Here is a 20,615-nt window from a genome sequence, read left to right as displayed (position 1 = left end):
CGGTCTTTACATTCGTGTGTTTCCTCACACTACCTGGCAACCCCTAGTCTCTGGGGGAGGAGGGGAAGATGGGGACAATCAATCAATCAATGTTTATTTATATAGCACTTTACAATATCTGCAAGGTACTCAAAGTGTTTCACTTAAAAAACAGAAAGGATAAAAACACTCAATAAATTAGCAGGAATCACATACACAATAAAACAGCGAGGACAACCAGAATCAATAGAATTAGAAAATGTACAGGTAAGATCAGAGGGAAAGTTCACCGTGCTACTGAATTTTAAAAGTCACTCTGAATAAATATGTTTATTTTCAACGTTTAATTTAGATTAATATACAGCATATAGAGCCAGTAATGTTCACTAATCATGGTTAAGCTTCAACTTGATCTTTTTCTTGCATTTTTTTGTTATGCACAAAAATCAAACCTCCCAAAACAGATTCAGATTTGGGTTATTTAAGAGGGCTGGAAACATTTTTGAGGATCCAAAATGAATCTGCCGTGACCCGAACTGAGGAACTGACTGACCTAAACTGACATAAACTATACAATGAATAATGTATGTATTATTAGAGGTGTAGAGAGGAGACCTGTGCAGGCTGTACCCGCCTCCCCCCCTGTGTCAGCTGGGATTGGCTCCAGTTCCAGACAATGAGTGAGTGAGCGAGCGTAGAGAGGAGGTGTACAGTTTCAGGACTCTCTTACCTCACCGTGTTTTACTTTTAGCCTGTGCTCCCAGGATCCAAACTTCCGTGTGACTCCACACCCTGTTTTCCGGGGAGCCAGTGGAGATCCAGCCCAGTTGAACACGCTGCTCTTCGCCTGTGAGCAGTGAGCTGGCCACGGCGCAGATTTCGCCCTCTACCCGGATCTTTTTCTCCGGCTCAGCTCTTTCCTCGACTCCTTCCCGCACCTCGGAGTAGTGAAGTGTGCGCCGTTTTCGCTCTTTTGCCCACAGATGTGTTTGTAGTTGCGCTGTGCCTCCGTGGCCATGGATTGATTTCAGTGTTTTTCCCCCCTCTCTCTCTCTCCCTGCGACCTCTGCCTCGACCAAGTTGAGCAAACAGTCCGTGTAACCTGCGGCTTTCTCTCGCTCCAGCTAAATGTTTCACCCGGACACTTTCAAAACTACCTGGCTCCGGATGTTCCTTCACATTTTAGGACTTTGAACTTTTTATTTTGGTCCCTTGTGCATTTTTGAGGAGGTGGTTGGGATTTTTTTAAGGATTTCTTTTTTTGTGTGTGTGTGTATGTGTGTGTGTGTGTGTGTGTGCCAACGCTTCCCCTGGGTTTCCTGAAGCCTGCAAAGATTTATTTGTGAAAAGTGATGGCCGAGCGGGGAGCTCTGTCGCTCCTCTCTCTCCTCTGTCTCACCTTTCTCTACACGGCGTCCTCCACGGCAAAGCATGTCGACAAAGGTAACGAAACAACCCTTTAATACACTTTCTTCTCCTACTGTGTGTCTCTTCATTTACGCTTCCACTGAACAAACGTACGTTGTACGAGGACTGGGGGAGAGAAAAAGCCACCAGAGGCGCCTGGAATGCGCTGTGCTGCCTGTGAAAAAGCAGACATGGAGCTTGAAGCAGTTGATTGTGCTGCGTTCAGGTCAGCTCCTCCTTCAGCATTTAGACAACTTTAAATACTTTTCCATCACAGGCACACTCCTCTGAACTCCAGACTAGTCTGAGGCTGTAAAACAACATGCCTTTCCATTCCTTTTGTCTGCAGAGGAAGCTTCAGACATTGGTTTGTGTGCAGCTGGATTTTAAAAAAGCGAAATCTTTTTTCCCCCTGAATTGTTGAATTGGCACACTGCTTCTCTCTCTCTGTGTGTGTGTGTGTGTGTGTGTGTGTGTGTGTGTTTGACCAGCTATGTGGAAGGATGACTCCCCAGCAAAGAGTCATTAGTGTTTCTCTGTCAGGTTAATCAGGCCGCATCATCAGTTCAGGCAGAAGTCTCATTACCTGTACGTCAATACATGTTTAGCTGATGGATAAACAGAAGCCAAATTCATTTGCGCCTGTTTAATTGTTTTGAAGTGGATGCTCTGCACTGCAGTGTGCACTATACACCCATCACTGGAGGATATGGACAAAAAGTCATCAATATCAACATTTCCATATCAGCCAATATCAATAATAATCACGATAAATGTCAAATGATGAGTTTTTCTTTTTAGTTCGTGCTGAGGAAGTAAACGAGTACATTTTCTTTTCAAACTTCTTTTTGTGCACAGAAAACTAGAAACGCGTGTTAAACACAGATATGTGTCACACCTCTGCTAATGACTCATACCTGTTTTCTGATGCATGAACATTATATTGACTATATATTAGACCTTTGTAATATTGTGATCGAGGGTTCTATCACATTACATATTGTTATTGATGATAATGATGTGCACTGAAGTGCCCAACCCTCATGTATTTTTGATCCCACATAAATTATAGTTCATTACAATTCATAGCAGACCTTGCAGATTATTTTACTGGTCCTTTTTTTTCCCCACAGAATATTCAGCCTTCTCTCCCAGTTTTTCTGCTTTATTCCAACTGGTGTTGATCTGTGGAGAGACATTTCCCTGATCCCGATATTAGAGGTGTTGATTAGAGTCTGTATGTTCCAGCATAACCCACCAACAATCTGTCACAAGCTCTCCGGGCCACGAGTGTCTGAGCTACACTGGAGAACACGAGTGTAAAAAAAAGGACGAGGTCTTCCTCGCAGTCATTGCAGTGCACACAGCTTCAGCCCTTATCACACATCACATCGTGTCACAATCCTTTATCATTCATGCTGGTATTCGTTATCAAACACGCCGGCAGCATGTGGTTTGAAAAACTGTGAATATAACTGACGCTTTTGCAACATGACCCAGTTTTTTTTTTTCCTTCATCATTGTCATGATGCAAAATAATTGTGTGTGTGTGTGTCTTCTGAAAGACTGTTGTTTGCCTATTTTAAAAAGAATGAATGTTGCCTTGGAAGCGATGGCTCTCCGCTAGCTGTTGGGGTCTCTCGCGTGTGGAGTCTGATGAAAGACCCACTCCTCTCCTGCATTGGAAGTGGCGCTGCAGTGGTGGAAGGGTAGATAGAGGGAGAGAGGGGAAAAAAAACCTTGGCTTTTCTGAGATCAGTACAAAAGAGAGATGGGGGTAGGGTGAAACGGGCCGACTGTCTGGAAAGTAATAAAACCAGGAGATTAAGGGGACCAGGGAGTTCCTTTGGGAGCTTTGATTGATTCCAGAGTATTGGACTGGGACCCACACGCGGAGAGTCTCAAATTACTAATTGTGGGGTCCCCTTCTTCCGAAAATATCTGTTTATTCAAAACACATTGCTTTTGAGGTCCTGACTGTGGCCAGAACTTATCTTTGTCAAAGTTGGCAAAGTTGCAGCAGCCCAAGTTAAAGAGTTCCTCTGTCTGTCTCATTTGGGGACAGAAGAAATAGATTGCCTCATGTTTTGCCAGACCACTGGGATTTTTCACCACTTCCTCGTCTGAGATTCTTTAAAGTTGGTAAATAAATAAATTAAAAACAAGGCCCTGAAGACTTTTTTTTGTAAACAAGTGCCTTTTAGAGGAGTGTAAAATCCATTTAGGCTCTATCTTATCTCTGTAATCCTGCTGGGAAGGAATTGTGTGCTGATTGTATCCCAGAGGACAATGCAAATAACTTGGTGAAATGTGTAAACATTTGGCAACCTGCTCTGCAGGGTGTTATCCTCACCTCAGACCACCTCAGATGCTTCACTGCCCAGGCTGTAAAAACAACTGTCCTTTTCTTTGGTGCCTTTAAGGCCTTTTCGGTGGACTCTGCAGCTAAGAACATAATGCTCCACCTTTGCATTGCTGTGCACGGAAATCCCTGGTGGTCCGACAACCCCAGGATGAAAAGCTGTATCACATTTATCCGGATTTTCAAGAATCAAAAATGTTTTTGTTTGAGCCATTTTCACACATTGATTTTACAACTTGATCTTCAGCTTAAAATAGCACAATGTTTGTCTCATGTCCACATCGCCTGATGATGAAAGGGCACGTCACACACACAGAGTATCCTGTTTGCTGATCATTTATTTATGGACTCATAAAGTCCTAATGACCTCCATCCACTGACAGACGGATAACTGTGCACTTTGCCAAGTGTTTTGATTCATATACCTCTCTCATGGAGCATTAGGAAATGTTATGGGTCTACTATGGCCCCTGATGTGAGAGCTCAGGTGCTCAGCAGTTCAAGCTCACAGTTAAAAATAACAAACATTGTTTGTGTTGTTCTTCCTTTTTTTTCTGTTTCAGCAGCCACATCTGCCTCGTACGCGGTTGAATTGACCCCAATCATTGAAATAATGTGCACTAACCGTCACAAGTGTTTATCACTTGTAATTGGCAGGGGCGACGGTGAATCAATACCTTCTGAATAGATGGAATGACGTCTGCTGTTGTAGCTTTTTGTTGGCTGGAGGTCAGTCCTTTCAGCCACATCAACAAAGAAGATGACAGACATTTTCTCCAACGATGCCCTCCTTGTCACCTGATTTCCTCATTAACAGCTGCAGTTTAAAACATTGTTGGCTGGATACTGTCTGTTAGAAACGAGCTGATGTGATATTCAATGTTGGTATCGCTCTGATAATGTAAATGTAATGAATTACGTTTACGCTTACTGTAATTGAGTAGGTTTCTTTAAGTAATAAAAGTACTGTACTTAGTTACATTTTACATCACATCCGTTCCGGGGTAAAAAAGGAACGGATGTGCCCTGAATTAGAGATTTTAAAAAACAATCACGCACAGGAAACTCGCAGTGAATGATGAGGACTGGTGAATTGGCGCTAATTAAGGTCGCTGACTGAGTGAGAAAGTTGAAGCATTTGTGACCTTTGACCAATGTTGACCGAAACATTATCTGTTTACATATTTTAGTTTGTCAGCACTTCAATTTGTAAAGGTTTGCCTTTAATTAAAAGCAATCAATGTGAGATTTGTATCCCCCTGTCCTTTTGCAATACACAAGAAAGAACCCCAACCTTGTTAAAAAAGTATCTGAGTAACTTCTACTCATGAATACAGTTTTAGACCTGTATTTCTTTTCAAAAATAGTGGTACTTTTACGTGAGTAGAGCATCTCAGTACTCTTTCCACCTCTGTGTATCACATACAGTGTATCAGGCCGGCCATCCCTGCCATTTGTAAGATGCTTTCACTTCCATTTGTCATGTATCAAACACCCACACACAAGCGTTTAGTGTAGATAAACATTTTATTCTGGTATTTAATCACTCATTGCTGTTGAAACAGATACTCTTGCTGGTTCCGTTAGCCCTCTGTGAATCCAAGGCAGGTCGGTTGTTTGTGGTAGTGATGGGAGGGTTGTTTGAGTGGAGGAAAGCCAAATTTATGTCATAGTCTAAAACCCAGAGTGGATCATGTGCAGGTCCGTGGCTTGTGCAGCCCCCATGCTAAGATGAACCTGAGCCTGGAACAGAGCTGCTTCCAGCGGTGTGAAAAAAATGACTTCAGCCTCTATTACTGCCATTGGGAGACTTGTTTCCTCAACATTCAGCTACATTTTTTTATAAATAGATTCTGACATGTGAAAATAATTTCATAAATATTTAATACTTACCTCTTTGTGTATGCTCTCTGGCTTTGTCATTGTGGGTGGTAACCGACGCAGGAGGAGTTTGGATTGAGCAGATGTGAAGTTTTTATTTTTAAAAGTTGGAGTATCTCCATCAACTTCTCAGAAAATTACCTGAAGTATTTTAAGAAGGCAGCTGAGACATCACACAGATGTAGCCCTTTATTCCTGTAACACTAGCATATTACTCAGTTGATGCTGTGCTTGTCTTTAATCTCTAACTAAAATACAACTCTTTTCATGAGTGGAGTAGCACAGGAAACTGATTAAATTCTCACTCTCTACTCACATCAACTGGTGGCTTTTCCCCCCCTAAACCATTATTTTATTTCTTGTTTGCATTTCTGGCAAAAGTCAAGGTAGTCCGTGAATTCCAGCACAGATAACAATGATGTTCCCACTAAGAGCAGCAGCTAAAGTAGGTGTAACATTTAACTCCTGACTGGTGATGCAGGACAAAGTGTGACGCCTCCCTACTAAGAAAGATGAATCAGAGGAAGATAAGTCACTGAGCTCAGACGATGACAGTCATTTATCAATTGCTTCATAATCAGTCAAAGAAATGTCACAAAGTTGAAGTGTTCTATGCGAGAAGTGTTGGAAGCAAATTCCCTTTACTCAAACACTGGTGTGAAGGTTAACTTCCATATTCACCGTTTTGGCAACTTTAAATTAAAAGTACATCATTTGTTCCAAAAAGTTCCTGCTTTGCCAGTTTTTTTTTTTTTTTTTTACATGCCAGCAGAGAATAAAGGCCCCTTTTAACTATTGCCCCTGCTCTTATCATGTTCCTGGGGGAAACACTGGCCTCTGAACACCTGAAAATCTTTTCATTCAATGTGATATAAAAATAGTTGAGCTTTTGTTTGTAGCCGTCTGCCCTGCGTGTACTTTGAGCACACTTCTATATATCGGCCCCTGAATGGTCACTTGACAAAAAAGCAGCTCACATCAAGAAGTGTAAGTTCTCTCAGATTGAGTAGTGCTCCCGCTGTGTCTAAAAAGATGTCAGACATCGTGCCTTTCCTGTCCTCCTGCGCCCTGTCTCCTTTGTGTCTGCTCACCTTTTCATGTCGAAACAGAAGGCGTCGAAAAAAAGGTTGAAAAGTATCCAGAGGCCATAAAGCTGTCAATATAACCCCCTTTGTAACGACTCCTTTGAGACTTCATGCTAACCTGAGGGACGTTACATCAACTGCGTTTTTATGGAAACGTTGCTGGAAAAACGTGCTTACCTGACGGTTTTCCACTTTGCCTTTTTAGTTTCTGTTTTTAAAAATAGAACAAAATGCAAACTTCCTAATCTGCTGCGGCGCTATGGTGCTCTTCAGGCATCCCTGTTCTGCTGTGACTGAACGATGCTCAGCCTTAATGACTTCTGGGAGAGCTGAGTCTTTGCAGTTTCCTTGGTGCAGAAGCACAGAGCAGAATTTTGAGCAACGCAAACAAAGAACAGGCTGGAATTATGGGCATATGTTGGTAAGTGTGTAGTTTTTCATCGCTGTTATTATGCTGCTGTAGCTATAAGGTGACCTGTGAGGTCATGCGCTGTAGAATTAAACTGGTCAGACTTAACTCCTCAAGCATTTGCAATCATCTTGCAGTTTAACTCTAAGTATGTGGTTGTGTTTTGGGCCATGGGCTTAGAATTACATTGGGTTAATGTTCATGTCAGTTATGTTTTTCATTCTTATTTTGATTTATTTGTTCCATTTATTTATTTATTTATTATTTGTTTGTTGTGTGTGATCCCAGAGTGACCATGTAAAATGACCAACAATGCTTGTAAGTGAAGATTGTGTGAGTAGTGGAGAGTAACTGCAGCAGCATGACATGTTGTATGATATTAGAATATTCATTTTCATGTAAGATGTGCAAATCATTGAAACAAGCGTTGTAATCTATATTTAGGTATATTTATTTTAACATCAGGATGTGTTTTATAAGACATGTTGGTGCATATTTCCAACATAAGAACATAGGATGTTTTTGTTTTCTTATAATCGGATGATACTCTAATCAAACTTCCCGTGCAGTCGTCACAGTTGGACGTGGTCTTCAGGACACAGTAGCATTGTCCAGTCTTTTACCGCAGACTCAAGAACTGCAGGAGCTGAGCTTCTGTGTTTCAGTTCACGTTCTTTTCAAGTGCGGCAATAACGGCAACAAATGGCAGCTCCTGTGTACTGATGCTAGATTCAAGTAGTGTACTGAAAGCTGAGTAGTATTTCCCACTGGCCTGGCATTCAAGCGAACCCTTGAAGGATTCCTATAAAAGACTTAGCAGGACAGTGAGAACTTTTTGTCTCAAAATTGTCCGCAAACTTTTGCTATTTTGGTGCTGCCGAGCTGCTGTCATGATGTCTCCTCTTGGAAGTGGCAGCTGCATATGATTATGACACATGCCCGCTGTGCCTGTCAGATGAGCCTGGACTAATGAGAGTAAGGCCCTGTTATACACAGAACAGTTTTTACCACCCCGGGGGGACATCTCCAAATAATATGTCAAATGTCTTTTTTGAAATTAAAATTCTTATTTTCTTTATTTGGGCGATCACATCACAACAGTCCCTAACTAAGTTTAAATGGATGGACTGGCTGTTTTGGCTTAAATCCTTTGGAAACAAATAAAACATTTAGATAGGTTGCCCCACTTATTTGCAAACTGTAACAAAACTAATGTTTTTAACAAAAAAAACCAAACATCTTTCTATTGTTGCCATGGTCAAAATCATGGACCCCATTTTCCACTGCCCCTATATCGGTCAGTCTTTCAACTGAACTTAACCGTGTCTGTCCACAGCGCCACCCTCTGACCACTAATGACAAGACTCTTACAGTACACTTACAGTATTTTTCATGAGAAGGCAACAGAGGGGATTATGTATAATAATTTGAATTAGAGGCAAAGGCGCCTTATGATGGATATTGAACAGATTGTATTCAGTCAGTGTGACATGAACTGAAAGTAGAAGCTGGCATTACGTTGTGCAGGTGTCTTTTTTTTTTTTTTAGATTTTGGCAACTCCCTGCCCAATCATTTGTTACTCCTACCTTAATTATAATTAGTACAATCTACATTTAATGTAATTGTTCGATGGTGGGTTTCCTTTCCTGGCAGCAGACCTGGCTGTAAATTAAGAGAGACTAATATTCTTCTGGAAAGACTGATTAATGACCTCCATTTGATTGCAGTGTATCTGCTGGAGTCCCAGCATCCTGCAGCTCTCAGACATGAATTTATTCTCTGCTGTCTTTTTGGAGGACGTCCAAGGTGTGATGAATTAACCTGAAAGTCTCTTCTCAGTGGTGCAGTTCATGGTGTAGTGCAGTTGTTATGTGGTGTGTGATTCAAAAGGAACACAGGCCAACAAGAATCATTGCTGCTTTGCCAATACAATGATTTTTGTTCATCTGAATTCTCCAGTAGTGATAGTAACATTTGAATACGCTTATTCCCAATCAAAGAGTTATATCTTGTATCTTTTTGTCTGCATATAATATGCAAGTGCATATTCGTTATGATCTGATTTCACTCACTTCAATATCTTGTATAATATTTTCGTCCTCGATGTATCATCAGTGCAAACTCGAGTGCCACAGTGTGTACGGAGCACACATCTTACATATACCATCGTCAAGTGTCAGTCATCCATGGACACATGGAGCCTCTCAGGCTTCATTCAGTCAAAGGAACATTTCATGTGCTGAAAGGGTGTGGGGGCAGTCAGTCACAGAGCGACGATTGTGAGCACGGCTCAGTTGCACTGGCTGCCATCATGTTGTGCCCGGCCTGTGGCTCTTGGCAGCTTAAGTCTTAGTGGGATTGTGTGTGTTTTTGGGTGGGTGTTTGTTTAGGCGTATGCCACCCATCTGGGGTTGAACAGCTGTTTTATCAACAAAGTTAAGAGAGTTTCCTGGCTTGAACTTGAACAAATAAAGTGCTTAGCTACTTTTATCAAGACGATTAGGGGACACTAGACTCTTTCTGTGGGGAAGCTTGATGTAAGATACCAAAGGGAGAGGGATACACTTTGGTTGCCACAGTTCTTCTGAAAATATTGGCATCTTTTTATCGATACAGAAGATTTTATGTTGTTTAAGATTACAGATTTGCTCATAGCTGTGAATTATAAAGACTTTGGGTAATCATTTACATAAATTAAAACCTGATGTTTCCCATCGGAAAATTTTGACCTATACATCGTAAAGCCAGGCGGAGATTTTGTGCACAGTGTGATTGAGTCAAATCTTTACTTTTTTCACATGAGCTGCTTTAGATTTGGTTGATCGTGCCAGTGCAGTTGTTTGAAGTTGCAGTATCCTGTCCATCATTTTTTTGGTCTGTTTTACAAGTCGGCTGTCTTTGCTTTTGTAGTGGAAATTCATTGAAACCATAAAACCTTTAAACATAGTAGGCGTTGTGTGTTTAGACTTCAGCAAGAATAGAAGAAGGTGTCATTTTTTTGTCCCACACAGTACTTTTCCATGGTGCTGTCTCAGCATGCAGAGCACCACAGTGTTCTGGATTGTTGAGTCTCAGACATTAAGTTGAAACTATTTAGGGGTTAGAGTTAAGACCATGTTCTATATCAACTTGTGTCGCAGTTCTTCTTTAAGCTCTTCCATTCAACCTCCCAGGTTTTATTTTGATTTCACCTGCTGCTATGGAGACGCCTGAAAAAATTCTCCCGGTATTAACCAATGTTTCTGCTCCCAAGTCTGAGCTGAAACGATTCTTTGAAAGCTTCAGCATTAGATAGAGGCTCCTTTGTGCTGGTGGGAGCTCCCCTTTGGCACTGGTTTCCACTGCCTGCGTTGACTTCTTGCACGTTATTGGAGCCAGTTCCTTCTCAACTCTTAGCTCATGTGAAGCTTACGGAGGTCAGGAGAGGCTGTTGAAATGCTGAAATGACTGCTTAAAGCCTTTTTAAATAAACTGTTGTGATGTAATGGAATTGGCTTGTCTTCTTTTGATTCAGCTTTTTTGCCCTTCACACTTGAATAAGTGCGTCCCTCAGCAGCACTTACTTCAAAGATTATGGCATTTCTTCTTTTATGTTAATGTTACACAGCTCAAAAACAAAATTAGCATGGTGTCTGGCCACGGAAAATGCTAATTGTACCTTGAAATTTGATTTGAGTGTACAGCTCAAGTTCTACTGTTGATGTCAATGCCAAGTCTTAAATGAAATGTTGGGGCATCGGTCTTATTGCAGTGTTGGAAAATACAGGAGGTTCAAAATGAGTCTCCATAGCATGTGATTTAATTCTTGCATTCAAGGTTTTTTAAAATAACAGAGGTTAACATGTTCCACTTGGCTGTCCACCTGGACAATGACGAGCATCGTGTAAAATGCATCGTGTAAAATGCCACTTATACCTCATTCCCACTGGTCAAAAAACCTGTTCAATTCCGAGGGTTTAATGTTGTTCTTTTTCACCAGTGGGAATGTCATTCTCGGGTCAAATTTCTCTGTGATGGACCTGGGTTTGGACGGCTCTGGTTCTGACCAGCAGCATTTGTAATGTAACACCCTGGTGAACATGCTAATGTCTTCTTTGTCTGCACTATTAGGCCGGAGATGCCGCCTTTTCCTGTGCAATGCTGTGACACGCATACATCTTCCGGCAGTTAGCATAGCCATTAGCATAATTATTTTTTAAAAGTTAGGACTTAGGAGTACTCAATGTCATTTATTTCATCAATGTGATCATCTAAATGTTTAATTTTAAAAAAGAGACTGAAATAAAAGATGCAGAGTAGTTACCACAGTAATATTATCACTGCGGTTGTTGTTTTTCTTTTTTCTTCCCTGAACTTGACACCACAGGGCAGAGCAACCACTGGCTATGGGAATGGTGTTAATCACCATTTTAAACCCATGTTCACCCATGCTTAAAAATCCTCGCTATACCCACTAATTCCACTGCAAACACAGCTTTATTTTATACATTTATGCATGTCCTTTCTGTTCTAACTGGGTTCTTGTCCTTGACCTTTCAGAAAGAAAATATTGTCCTCTTTTGATTAAGACTTCTCTCATGTGCCCATGCTTAGGATTTTTGGTTGTTAACAGGGAACAGAATTGGGGATAAGATATTTTTCAGATGATTACAAAGTTGAGAATAATTTTGTCTACGTCATTTTCTTTCAGTGTTTTAAATAGTACCACAGAGTTCCAGTCACTGTTTGATGAAGAAATACTCTACTCCATAACAACATCTGGGACTCTTGAGCTCTGTCTAAATACAGACACAACCGTCTTCTCTCTGTCTGATATAGAAGAGTAAGTGGACACTTGGAGGATAAGCAGGTGCAGGCAGTGCAGTTGGCTTTTAGAGGAGAAGATTTTTATCCAGCTTGGAAGTGTGCACAACAGGCAGTGATGGGACGCAGCTGCAGTTATTCCCTCTGATTCTTTGGCCATTGTCCCTTGAACCTTGACTCCACCGGCTCGTCCCCTAAGTCTCAGCCTATGACGGGTCACTCGGCCACAGCATCACAGCATGGATGCAGAATGCATGGCTGCCAGCAGGGAGCACCTGCGGAGGGATAGCAGGCTAGCAGCATTCCATCACAGGACCCTGGGACACAGATGTCATATGAGACACAAGGGACATGTTTGGAGTGGGGGATGGGGTGGAAAGGCCAGTGGCTGAGGCTTTAGCATGGTGGGGCTGTAATGAGATGGTATAGCAAGCCAGCTGCTACCGACAGATTCTTAATGAGGTGTCCCATGATGAACCCTGGGAGATGAACATTAATGACAACACTTAAACTTGTCTGCTCATTTATTTTCCCCCTTTCAATCATGCTACGGCGAGTACATTGGTTGGTTGCTTAGTGGTGGTGTTTAACAGCAGTTGACATTCATAATGTTGCATTACTGTCTTCTTCCTTCCGATTTTGAAGGAATTCTGGATTACTTTCCATCTCTTAGTTAGTTTGGTTCTGAGGGTGTGAAGGTACATGAAGTCTTTGGCCACACACTGTCTGGGTTTTTTCTCTTCCTGTAAAAGGGTTGTAATTTGTACACTAATTATTTCCATCATTGATATTTCTTTCAAACGTATTTGGGTCAATTGATATATGATTAAGTCTGTAACGTCATCGATTGGATATTAGAAATGCTTTTATTAATTCGAATTCTTTTTTTGCATTTGAGCGCTGATTATGACTTATTCATTATTGGGTTGGGTTGTTGACAAATTGTCCAATTGACTAATTACTTGTCAGTAGTTTATCGAGCCAAAGGAGGAATGCAAAGACTCTAGAGTTGACAAGTGGTGCCTGAAGGAGGCCTGATTGTCCTAATGAGAATATGTGAATACACAGAATTTGAATGTTTGACCTTTATCAAGAAACAAATGCATTGGCCTTTATTGGTTTGATGAATTAAGTCACACCCACTATCATATTTATTCAGTCTGATCTTAGATTCGACTTTTCTTTTCCAAAGAAAAAGGCACATTTTTAATACTTTATGAACATGAACCATTATTCAGATTGTGTGTGTATGTATATAGTCTCTTGTGAAGGACAGTGAGTGCTTGTACAGCCAGTCTCTCTCTCTCTCTGCAACCAATCCACAAGCTTGAATTATTGGTTGTGGAGAAAAGTAAAATGCTTTTTCCTGCTTTCATACTTCATTTACCTGGAGTGGTTTAAATGAGTCCTGAGTGCATAAGCATGTCATTCAAGCTTTCAGGACACCAGCTGAACAAATTCACTAGAACACGCACGCACGCACACACACACACTCACACACAAACACAGCGCAATATCCTGAAATATGTCCTGCAGTCTGTTTGTGCCATATGCCGTGTAATATTGCGGTGAAGTGTAGCAAGTCTAAATGAAAATTCACCCAACATTATCTAATTAAGCAGGTTTGAAAACAGCTCAATGCTAGTCAATTTTGGCATTTCTGCCCGATCCATGTTCATCCAGCAACAGCCGAAATATGTGAATTATTTTACTGAGCTAGGGTCACATATTTGATTTCTTCTCAAAAGCAGATAGCAGAAGTGGTCTCGAGTCATACAGGGTTGTGGTTTTATTAGCCACTGTGAGCCTGTGGGGTACTTTTTGTTTTAGAGTGACAGGGGACTTAATAATGAAGCTCTCTAACCCAGTGAGCTCTGAATCAGTGAAGCCCATCTTCCCTCTCTTTGTCACTCCCCTCATTGCTCCACAGTGTCACTGCATTCCCTGCTGGCGGGGTAGTGTCTCTAGGCTGGGGCCATGTCATGCACCCATTCTGGCCCCAAACGTGCATGTGAGGGGGGCAAGGGTTCAAGTGCTCCCTGTGGGGAGATGTATAGCATGGCTGGTAGTGCCAAAGCTCAACCTCCCTGCACTTAATACATCTGTAATCAATTTCTAATGAGAAAGATATTGGATGACCTCATAATAGCTAGCCTCCTGGCTCTTCCTCACTATTACTGCACCTTTCCCATTTTTCCTTTGTCCCACACAGAGGCGAAGATGGCCCCTCCTGCCTCAACACTGATAGTGAAGCGCTTGGAGAACATTCCTTGCGTGTTACACAGGGGTTCTGTGTGGATTCTCTGCCAGTCCCACACATACCTTTAGTACATGTGCATACTGTAGAAGTGTGCATACTGTTAATCCTCACTTATATTTACAACAGAAACACGGCTGCCTGTTTTTAAAGACATCAAGGCTTCTGCTGGACATATGTTTTGGGAAATTGATCAAATATACAGTTGGGTTTTGTTCTGTTGTCATCCGGTTCTCATCCAATTTACCAAGCCATTGCAGTGCTTTTAAACGAGTAAATTCGCTCTGAAGTTCTCTAGCCAAAAGTTGGAGTTCGGAGATCAATAACAATTTAATTTCTGTGCATTTAATATGGACATGGATGGTACTTTGATCCATTTAACACAGCTTATCCTAGAGTGTAGAAGCAGGAGCAACCTGCTCGTCTCAATACCAGGAATCTAAAATTCTCATTTATATATTTTTAGCTAGATGTCTATCATTCACCATCGGATGAAAAAAACAAAAAAAACAAATCAAAATCAGATGGTGTGTGCAACCACTGGGCCTGGTGGTTGTTGTTGCCCAGAACATACCTGCAGCGTGTGAAAGAACTGCTCTTTTTAATACAACCACTGCAGTACTCGTTCAATGTGTGTCTGTTTTTTTGCTGATAAACAACATCAACTGGTGCTCTTAGTAAGTCACCTGCCAAGTCTGAAGCCTGTCAAGGGATCCATTGGACCAGTGCAGTGTAGTTGTAGTTATAGTTGTACATAATAATTCACAAATTCACAATTGAAACAAAATTTTCCTTTTTTTTTTTTTGCTTTACTGTAAGGATTTTGTGTGTAAAAAAGAAAAAAAAATTGTCATTGTGTACAATCATACTTTTTAACTTAAAGTTGATGTGTTAAGGTATTTCAAAAACATTTTAAATTAAAGGACCAAAAAGTAGCCCTCTTGTCAAAGACGCCTAATTAAAGCACAATATCCACATGTTGAGGGTTTTCTGGTCAGTGTGGCTGCAGTCTGTGTCAATAAGATTTCCTGAGGGGAAACAATTGTGTGAAATGCAGGAAGCCATTAGGAAGCCAGGGAGACACACGAGTCGTGTGTCTCCCTGTTGAGTAAATAGTGTCTGGGCCTTCCCTCGTTTCATCCACATTTGAATGAGCCCAGCGCTTGTAACAATAAAGGCAGGAAACAAACTGTACTCACACAGGAGTGTGCAGGATGCTCATTGTGTTCCTAATTGAAACTAGGTTGGCTGATAAAAGTAGACTTTTCACTTGGTTAGTTGATAATAGCTCAACGGGAACATACAGTAGGTGTGGTCAAAACACCAATTAATGAGGGTGCTTATTTTTAGTTGGTTTTTCTTTTGCATAATTTAATTTTTTTTGTTATTGTTTTGGTCTTAACTGACCTAGTGTGTGTAAAATAAGAGCATAGCAGCCAGCAGCCTAATGTAGGGTTGTTAAGCACAAGAACATGCACATTGATTGTGTGTACTGTTTGTGCAGTGTTAGACCTGTGGCAGATGTCACTGTCAACCTGTTTACCTGTTTGTCATCCTCATTTTTCACTGTGAAATGCAGGCGAGACTTATATCCAGACAGTGTTACTTAAGTTGTCACCTGAAAAGCCCTCCAGGGGGAAACTGTTCTGTCCTTGAAAGTGGACTGTAAGTGTATTTGAGCAAAATTGAGTTCAGAGAAATGTGATCATGTTTGGATTGACATTATGTCTACTACCAATCCTACTGCTAGTTAGGCAAAATTGAGTGCATTTGAATTGTAGTAATTCCCACTTTTGCCCTTTGCTAATGACTTTTATCCATAAACATCTGTTATGCTTTAAGGTCATGAATTTTAGTTACACTCTACAGATAAAATAAACGTATTTCCAAATCACTCATTCTGCTTTTATTGTTGGGTAAAGGATCGGTGGATTTCTGGCTCACATTTTGTGCTAGTATAATTGATGTTTGGTTTACCCCCAGATTAAATGACAACTAAGAAGGTTAGCATTGAGGATTTTCCCAGATTAATTCCAGGAGTCCAATTCTGGTCTGGCCACTCTCCCTGTGTCATCCCAAACGTCCTCCATACCTGGGATTTACTAGCATATGAAAAGGAAATGAGATCAGAGTGGTGATAAATCCTGCAGCAAAGCCTCTCCCGGAGAAAATGAGATGCACACATGGCATCTTCAGTCACCAGCCGCTCATGTCCTCGTTTGCAATAAATTGATTTTGGCTGCTGGGTGACGAGAGGTGGTGTATTCCTTCTGCGTGAAGCTTTATCAACTAAAGCCACAGTTGTTTTGGTCGTGCATTTCTTACAGTGACTGTCTTGTCTCTGCTGATACTTGATGCAGCCTCACAGTGACTTGTTTGCACTGTGGCATACGAAGAAATGTGCAAACATTAAGCTGTAGTGCGTTTAGCCTTGAGTGATATGTAATACTTCACACCAAAAGACTTTGCAGTATGCCGCTCAGTCACGCTGTGTCCACATACTGTTAGGTTCCCCTTGTCCCCGCAGATTCACAAGTAACTAATTTAGGACTTGTTAAGTGATTTAGCATCTGTTTTTATAGGACCCCAGTGAGTCACAACTGCCGTCCCCCTTCTGCCCATCGCTGTCTATGCCTGTGGTGTCAAGTCTTGCTTTTGAATTTCAATCAGCCCTGAATGCATTGTTGAGTTTATTTGAGGGGGGATGGGTTGAATGGGGTGTTAGTAGTAGTAACTGGTTCTGTGTGTCAGTCAGATATTCAGCGTGACCAATGGACAGCTCATTGGAGAATAGTCGTGTTCTCAGGGGGGCACAAGGCTTTAACTGCTGCCCGTGGGGCAAACGCTGCCCTTCATTCTTTACACATTGTCCTCCCTCCCATCGCCATCCTCCTCACAACGAAAGCACAGGCAGCACAATCAATAACAGCCTCACTCTCCTCCTCCTCCTCCTCCTCCTCCTCCCTCCATTGCCCTCCCCCCCGACTCCTCCTCTGGTCAGCCGCTCCCTGCTTTCCATTTATCAACACTGTGTTTGATGTTAGCTTCATCATTCTCTGTCAACCCCCCAACACCTCGACGTGTGTAATTGCATTAGATTTGTCATGGTGGCACGGTTATTTGGCCTCCTCCAACTGGTATAGGGCAAAAGGGCTTCTCTCCATGTACCTGCAACCCCCAACATTACTTTTAAGTATCTTTAGGCCAAATCCACATTGAAACGGAACAAAAGGTAAACGCTCTTTTTCTTTGTCGTTTTGGAGAAAGTTCCCCGTAAGCACGGCATCTTTCCAGGTCTCCATAAAACGGAACACCAGTATGATTTAAAAAAAAAAAACCATGCATGTTCACATGCACTCGTTCCCATGTGGACTGTTACTGTTTCATTTATTTCAACTTAGAATTGAACAGTTGTGCTTCATTGGGTTCCCCAGCATCCTAAGATACATGATGTCCTTTTCCTAATTCCCTTTGTTCCCAGCATCCCTCCTAAACCAACATGGAGACAGTACTTGCACTGTTGTAAAGCATGTATGAAAATATTGGAAAAACTAATCTCATTCATAATTCATAACATACGGGGATGGTGAGTCACACTGATGTCGCCCTTGAATATTTAATTAGATGTTTTAGTCGCTTGTGCTCATTAGCAGTTTTATTTCTTGAAGAATGCGGTCAGTGTCACAATATTTAACCATAATAGATTTTATATCCCCCCACAAGGAAAACTGGCATTAATGACTGAGCGTGTGTGTGTGTGTGTGTGTGTGTGTGTGTGTGTGTGTGTGTCTAGACAAGTTGACAGATTTATACACGCATGGTTTGGTTCACATAGGTGTTGTATCTAAAGATCAATTTATTAAATGGTGATGCATTTACACACATGTTTTAGAGCTTTACTATTTACAAAAAAAGGTAATTTCCATTTTATTTTGGTCACCTTTGTCTCATCAAATCCCTTCATCAGCTAATGAGCTGACTTTTTGTTTCTTCTTCCCGAGGCTCGTCTGTGCTGCCTGTTGTGGGGATAATTTCATTTCTTGTTTTTAAGAAGCAGTGGGTAGACATACTGGGAGAGGAGAGAAAGATGTTGTGCAGAAGGGAATGGGTGAAATGGAACGACTTAAGAGACACACTGAGAGAATCTGTCTATGTCGATTACACACGCACTACAACCTTGGCGGCCACATTAGATCTCTTTCTCCATACACCAAACTATCATTAATAATAGATGCAGCTCTTCGGGCTCTTTTGCTTTCTCTTCCCCCCTCCCCCTCCCCCCCAACATTGCCCCTTACAGCGTTCTAGCCCTCTTTCCCTGTCCCCTGCTTGCCTACTTCCATCCTGTCCTCCTCTTCACTTTTTGCCCCCTTCCCCCACAGTTTCAGCTGTGAGACTGTTAGCCAGGAGCCATGGCAGGTGTGCATACATCATCATGTCACTGGCCACACACTCTGCAGCACCCAAACAGTCATTAATAGACAGACGGATCCACCTGCTCAAAAAAAAAAAGCAAATAGATGGAATTTGAGTTTGTTTAGATCCTTGTGTTTTAGCAGTCTATGTTATCTGGGATGTAGAAACAGAAACACCCTGACAAATGAATGACACACAAATTCTGAAGAGACGTCGTGAATAAAATTGAGTGCATGGAAGCTATTGTTAACGCTCTTGTGCACTGTGGGGGAAAGCTTGTTTTATTAATATTATGTTCTGTTTGATTGTCACTTCAGTATTACAGCTGTCATCTGAGTCCAGATAAGACTCCACACAGAAGCTCCTTCAGCTCTTAACACTTAAATGTGCTCGGCTCATACTGCAGTGATACAGAAATTCATTTTCACTTTCACATCATATTCATAGGAAAATGTACAAGTTGTATCTGTTGCTAATCACAAAAAGAACACCACATCACAAAGCAGTGCACAATCTGTGGATTTCATTTAAAACAATAGTGTGTCTGTCAACTACAGAATTTGTCTGTCTCTTTTGATACAACCTCTGCGGCAAGGACACCACAATATTTTCACCGACTGAATTATTATCTTTGTTTTCTTTATCTGACAAAACCAGCACAACAAACCACAGCAGGAAAAGTAGACATTCAAGAGAGGGAACTTAAAAAATAAAACCCGCTCCAAGTGTCCATTTGTAACATGAGATGTGCTTCGTCATTGGATTAAAACTACGTAGCACAGACGTTGTATAGCTGCTTCCAAAGTGCACGAGCATGTGACTTTGCATATCACGTGTGGCGTCTGATCACGGATAATATCAACATTGACACAGTACATCTGGCATTTGAGAAGCACTAATGCCCCACTAATCTCCCACCGTGATAAATGGAAGATATTTTTATACTGTATATATGAAAACGGACCAAAGTGCAATGTACATTAGCAACCTGCTGCAGTGTTTATCACACTGGAGTCACCACTGAACCTCCAAAAATCCATGTCTGAAGACTGACATTGCTTAATTATCTCAGTTTATCGCAGACCTAACAGTTTGTAGAAAGGTGTGAGCAGACACCTCGACACCTCGTAATCGAGGAACATAAATCCTCTTCAGTTTAATATTATTTTGTCGTGGGCCCGACAGTAGATTTGTGACCCATTGTGGGCGTTACTGTGTTTTATTTTATGTATGCTCCAGTGAGCTTCATCCATAGAATGACTCGCGATGAATCATGTGCCACTCACGAGGCTCTGACAGCAGCATCCTCATGTTAGGTGGCTACAATTGCAGCTCTCTGGTTATGTTTTTTTCAGTAAATGTGTGTGTCTTGTGTCACTCAGCCACTTTGTTATTTTGAGTGCTTCTGTAGCAGGTACCAGGCTGTTATTTCCGCCAAACATGTCAGATTATTAGATATTTAATCAGATCCTGCACCTGGTTAGAAGACCCCCCCCCTCCCCCATCTTGGTCAAAAGAGACTACAATAAAAAAAGAAATCCATAGAAAAGGGCAAGGGAGGGTGATATGACTCCCTGTAGACGGATTAAGGACAGCTCTACAACACTCACAGAGGGCAGATCATATTTTCTGTCCACTTTGTTGGAATTATCCTCATCTGCTCCAACCGTATATCGTATGTCCCCCGCTGTATTTGTGCGATTGTTAATGCTGCAGCGTAAATCCCACGGAACTGTTGCATTTGTGTTGAGAAAGGAACACACTTGTGGCTTTCAAACCTCACCGTACAGTGTTGATACGAAGCAATGTCAGAGGTTTACAGTGATACGGTGGAGAACAGGCCTCTGTGTTGATTAAAAGGTGTATGTACTGTACTGTACTGTGTCTGTTATCACCACACAGGACGCCATGAAGATGGGACATGGCAGTTGGGTGGGGGGGTCAGGGTTTCAGGCCGTTGAAGTTGGAGCTTTGACTATTGGAATTTGTTTTCCTATTCCTCACAGGAACAACCT

At 41.6% G+C, this 20,615-nt stretch overlaps 1 protein-coding gene across 11 annotated transcripts in view; it reads left to right on the top strand.

The window, feature by feature from the left end:
* Positions 1–754: 754 nt before the first annotated feature.
* neo1a (neogenin 1a) overlaps positions 755–20,615 on the top strand; it is a 153,149-nt gene continuing 133,288 nt past the window's right edge. For 7 of the 11 annotated variants that reach the window (XM_058628532.1, XM_058628529.1, XM_058628528.1 and 4 more), the window contains exon 1: positions 756–1,422. In XM_058628532.1, coding sequence (XP_058484515.1) covers positions 1,332–1,422 — 91 coding nt within the window. In that variant the 5' untranslated portion in view covers positions 756–1,331. Of the gene's footprint in view, positions 1,423–20,615 lie in introns of all 11 variants that reach the window. The other 4 variants (XM_058628526.1, XM_058628534.1, XM_058628536.1 and 1 more) reach the window with 2 other exon arrangements.

Source organism: Solea solea, chromosome 5 (genome assembly GCF_958295425.1).
Source record: "Solea solea chromosome 5, fSolSol10.1, whole genome shotgun sequence".
Lineage (NCBI taxonomy): Eukaryota > Metazoa > Chordata > Actinopteri > Pleuronectiformes > Soleidae > Solea > Solea solea.
This window is presented reverse-complemented; position numbering and strand designations above follow the sequence as displayed.